We start from the raw sequence: 5,445 nt of genomic DNA on the forward strand, positions 1-5,445 counted from the left end.
TTCCTGTGGCTAAATATGTGTTTTCCTTCAGCCTAAGTTGTCTTTTCATTCAAATTGTCCCTGCTTTCTTAAGTAGTTTACCTCCAAGAGGAATGAATCTCTTCCCTTTTTATCTTTGTGTCCTCTGTGTCTACATAGGACCTAACTGTGATTGAGGGATAACTACCTCAAAGTGATAGCTAAATGAAGTCTGCAATAAATATTAACATGCCCTGAAAAATAGGAAACGCTTTGCAGATTTGAAACGGTGGTGCTACGTTGGCAATCACCCAGGTATATCTGCGTGTCAGTAGTGAATCCTGTCTGTCTCGGTGACTCACTGAGAGGCTTGGGAAAGAAAATCTTTTGCAAATCACTGTGACTGTATAAACTGAGATTAAGTCTGCTGTTTTGATAGGAAGATTGGCTTTGGAAAAACGCCGTCAGCAGTGTTATCTTGAGTACTTAGGATGACACGAACACCTGTTTTTGGATAACCTGTCTGTGAGATTAGTGGGTTGATGTCATTTAAATAGAAATAAGGGAAGTCAGAGATATCTAATGACATTTTGACCCTGTTTTGGGTGTTGATGTTTTTGTCTGTCTCACTTTCCTCCCAGTGTGGACTCTCAGATACTTACTGTTCAGGATTGACACAGTTCTCCTCACATCTTGCCCAAGGAAGCTGTAGGAAGGGAAACAATCTCAGACAGGGAAATGGTCTCATCTGCTCTGCGCAGCAGCCTATGAGTCATCCCTCATGACTGCACTGTCAGGTCAGTTGGTGACAGCAAGGCAAATACAAGGACAAGGTCATGGGGTCAGTCATGTTTAGGACTGTTTTCATCTCTCCTATACCTGATCTTTATTAAATTCACAGTGGGAAAACCTGGAAGAGCAAGTACCTAACCTGTTTTGGTTTTGGTTTTTTGGTGGTGGGTGAGCATCACCGCCTCTGTGAATGAGAGGCAGCATTTATACCAGTTTGTTTGTCCTAGAAATTTCCTGATCTGTCTCTCAGGATACTGTTCTTGTTCTCCTAATTCTCTGTCAGTTACAAGTTGAATTCAACCCCACTGCTCTTCTTTATTCCCTCCGTACATCAATAACTCACCGTACAAGAGGAGAAGGGGGGAAAGGGAGGGGAAAAACTTATTGATTGAATAGCTACTCTATGCCAGCCAGATTGCTAAGAATTTTTAAGATTTCATAACATTTCATCACAGTAGCCATGCTGGTGGGTACACTATTTTGAAACGTTAAGAGACTAAGGCATAGAGGTTTAAGTAACATGACCAACTGCATACACCTATTGATTTGGCCAGAATTCAGATCAAACTCTCTCATGTATACGTGTGGAATGAATCACTAGAACCAGGGACAAGTCTGCTCTAACAACTGTTGACATTGCTGTCAGGTCCCTTCTACTCCCAGGAAAGGGATGTCCCACTCTTTCTTTTACCTTATATTTCAGTTGACTTTCTCCTTCAAAAACCTCTCTAGGTAAACTTCTGTTCTAGAAACTGCCTCTCTCCTCCAATAACTTGGATGACTTGATATTTCAGGAAATCAACAACAAAGGCCACAAAGTTATTCTAAAAAGAGGCAAGAATTTGTACTTATTGGGAGTTTGTGGGGAGGGTGGAGGCAGGCAGGGGACACACCTGCATATGACATTGGGTGAAAAGGATTTGTAAAAGAACAAACAGCTGATCTCTGCAGAAGACATTTGAGAAACTCCTGGTTTTGTTTTAATTTAAAATAATTAGCCGCTAAGGATGACAAAGTATGTGTTTCCTCAACCCACCCCTGGCACTTCGCTTTGTTTTCTTGACTAAAGTTTAAAAAAAGCCTAAAGTGCTCAGTCGATAAAATGCCTCTTTCCAGGCCTGTTGCAAAAGGAGAAGAAATGAGAAAAGAAAGGAAGGGAACGACAAGGGGGAGAAGAAACAGTGAAAAGAAAATACAAGAAAAAGAAAGAAAAGGCTATAGTTTCAGACATTCAGTTAACTGGTATATTGGAAGTAAAATAGCACCCTCCCAGTCAGGAGCTGTTCAGGAATCTGAAACCAGCCCATTTTAGGGCTGATATGGGAAACACTCTTTAGGGGAATTATGTACTGAGTTTTAATAATTTACTTGGATTTTTTTTTTTTTTTTTTGGCCATGCCACACAGCTTGTGGGACCTTAGTTCTCTGCCCAGGGATCGAACCCGTGCCCCCTGCAGTGGAAGTGTGAAGTCCTAACCACTGGACCACCAGGGAATTCCCAGTAACTTACTTGGGGTTTTGAGGGATAGGTGAAGAGATGTTAAAAGAGAGAAATATAAGAGAGAGAAATATACATGAGACACTTCTAAATTGCCATTGCTCTCCTACTAGTATATATGTCCTTCTTTTCACTGATGTCATTAGTCACACATGCACTATACGTAACCTTATAATACTAAGGGAACATTCTAGTTATTCTTTTCCCTACCATCCCTTTGGTTCTATATATGTCTTCCCCCCTCATTCATTTCCCTCCAGGTTCTTCTGAGAGTTGATTTATCTGAGAAACAAAGAAACAAACAGAGGTCTTATGCCTGCGTTTTCACAACTCACCTGGATGAAATACACCAGGGCAGAAGCCATCAGGGCTCGGGATTGCACTCTCATCAGGCTGGACTCCTGCTTCTCCAGATCACGCACTGGGCGTCCATTGCCTCCTTTCCATGCTCTGTGCCATGTCTGACTTCTTGACCTAGAGGACTTAAGGAGAGAAACTCTTCTCAGCAATAAATTGGTTTTTCCTCCTCTCTCCTCTTACTCCCTCGGGCTGTTATTTTCTGTGGTTTTTCTCTCCCCTTTCATCCTAGCTTCTTTCTCTGTTTCTGTTCCTGGTTTTAAGGTCTCCACGTTTGCTTCCCTGTGTCTTCTCTTCTTCCATTCTACTCTTAGCCCTTTCTAGATGTCTTTAACCTTCTCACACTGCCTCCAAAAAGAAGACGTTCAGGAAGGACACATCAGTCCTGTGAATTAGATATTTTTCTAGGCAGTGCTGAGAAACTGGACTTGAAGGAGGATCAAAGGCACGTTGAGGGTGACCACATAAGTTCTCTTCTCCATCAGAAAAGGAGTAATATTCTTGGTCCTTCACCCAAGCACTCCAGGGTGACGGTTGCCAGTTGAAAGTCACCCTGCCAATCTCCATTCACTCCCCGCTCCGTGTGATTAGCCCGCCTCTCTTGCTCTCCCCTTCACTATGTTGATAATCAACTCTCCTGGTTCTGGGTCATTTATTCCTAGACACTGGAGTAGGGCTGAGAGGTTGCCAAATGAACTGGAAAGCTATAGCATCTTTGGAGAAAGCAGGTGGGGAGATTCGAATTTCTGGGTGCTGTCCATGAAATAACCCTCCATCCTGACTTCAATTCCCATTGAAATAGTTAAAGAGGCATTTTTAAAACAAGAGTCAAGATCTATATATCTCTCTCACTCTCTGTCTCTCTCATATAATGTAAAGTCAGAGCAAAAATAAGCACACACGGAAAGGACATAGAAAATTTGTAAAGACGCACCTCTATAGGAACAAATGAATGCTGTATAAGTGATGTATGCTTAAGCCAGTAATCTTTTAATTAATACAAAGTATGAAAATTTTTTTAAATACAAAGTCTTTCATAAGAAAATTGGACATTTGTTTACAGGGATCTATCTTATAAACATTGGGAAAAAAACAACTTTCAGATACTAACTCTGAAAATCTGATTTTACTGAGTTGTTGAGGGGAGACCGTTGGGCGGGGTTGATTCTAAAAGCCCTCCCGCCGCATAACAATGTGATATGAGAATGGAGAATATAAACTTAATTTTATTTCTTAGCTAAGGAAATCAAATAGTGAGAGAAAAATCTGGTATGATACTGGTGATTCAAAATCATTCATTTCCAAAAATAAATGAACACTACATTACATTTGTAAATGTAAGAGTACTTTCCAAATTTTAGCAGAAAACTTGGTCAGGTAGGAGGTATTTTACAGGGTAAGAGAGCAGAATTCTAATCTAGACCCTCCACTAAATTATTATGTAATTTCTTCAGTTCTCAGTGTTCCCATTCATTAAATAGGAGTGGAATGCCCACTGGACCTGCCCTAGATGTTCCTTTATGTTGCATCATGAAGGCATTTTGGTTAGAATATTTCTAGTCAGAGTGTCATGTACTTGTTCATATAGCATCATTAACCTTGCCCTTCTCTATCTCTTGTCAGACAGGCAGTAGGGCATCATGGCTAAGAATCCAGCTTGGTTGTCTGGGATTAAATACAATACTTACTTGGTCACTTATTAGGTGTGGGATCTTAGGCAAGTTATTATATCTCTCTGTTGGCTCAGTTCCATCCTATATAAAATGGATAAAATAATGTTACTTCATACTCTTATAGAGATTAACTATGTTAATGTGTATGAAATACATATCCTAGTCCTGATATAACAAGTATTTTGTAAGTGTTAACTAAGATTGCCTTGATTTCCACTCAATTTTAACAGTAACTTTTCCCTTCAATATGCTGGACAACTGATGTCCTCCTGCCTCTCATGTGTATTGTTACCATGACCTTGTTTTAGCTGTCCTAGCAGTCCCGTTCTTGAGTATTTCCCCTTGCTATCCTGGCCCTCTCTTCTCCCAGTCATGCCAGCCTTCACCTGCATGAACAGGTTTGCCCATTAACATGACTTTTTCCCCCCAATTGCACTTTCCTGCCATGTGATTGCCATCATCTCTTTGCCCTCCAGCTTCCTAACAGGTTAGAACAAAATGGAATTCTGTTAATGACCTACCTGTTACTTTTCTTTCTTAGAATTACTACTGCCCCTTGCCCTCCCCCCACCCCTCCCTCACTGGATTATTCCCAGGAGAAAGAGAACTTCTTGTTCATCCTAATGGAAGTGATTATGCCTTGTGGCATTTTTAACTCTGAGCTCAGTCCCTATCAAAGCATCCATGTAGGGAACGATGAGACAGGAAAGAGGATTAGGGTGGGAAGACTGAAGAGGTCCACATTGGAAGGGCAGGTGCCTGAGGTAGAGGGAAATGAATTCATTACAACCCTACACAATCTTGTGGTTCCATTACGCTTGTGAATCATTAGCTTGTACCCAGGTTGTTAAGAACATGGAGCGGAACCAATGGAGAGTACTGTACCAAAGCCTTTTCACCTATGCTTCAGGGAATTGTTATACAACAGCTATAACAAGTGGGGCTAAAGAATTTCTTACTTCTGGTTCCTTTGATTATTCTCCTTTTGACCTTGCCTAGGTCAGGTGACTCCCTGCAGGTTCCCTTCCTCTCTGTGCTTCAATGAAATAGAGGCTAGGACTATTATTACTCTGAGCCACCAAGAGTGAGTTATGAAGAGCTGACAGTGGGTTGGACCACGGCCATGGCTTCAAAAATAGATAATATGGCAGGAGAAACCAGTTTTAT

The 5,445-nt window shown here is 41.2% G+C and overlaps 1 protein-coding gene across 1 annotated transcript in view; it reads right to left on the minus strand.

Moving 5' to 3' along the window:
• The window catches only part of TMEM52B (transmembrane protein 52B), a 6,118-nt gene extending 3,481 nt beyond the window's left edge, over positions 1-2,637 (minus strand). Inside the window, exons 1-2 of the mRNA XM_007469345.1 lie at positions 2,584-2,637; positions 621-664 (exon numbers count right to left, since the gene is read on the minus strand). Of these exons, the coding sequence (XP_007469407.1) occupies positions 621-664; positions 2,584-2,637 (98 nt within the window). The remainder of the gene's footprint in view (positions 1-620; positions 665-2,583) is intronic.
• Positions 2,638-5,445: the final 2,808 nt, after the last annotated feature.

This window comes from Lipotes vexillifer, unplaced genomic scaffold, assembly GCF_000442215.2.
Source record: "Lipotes vexillifer unplaced genomic scaffold, Lipotes_vexillifer_v1.1 scaffold395, whole genome shotgun sequence".
Taxonomy (NCBI): Eukaryota; Metazoa; Chordata; class Mammalia; order Artiodactyla; family Lipotidae; genus Lipotes; species Lipotes vexillifer.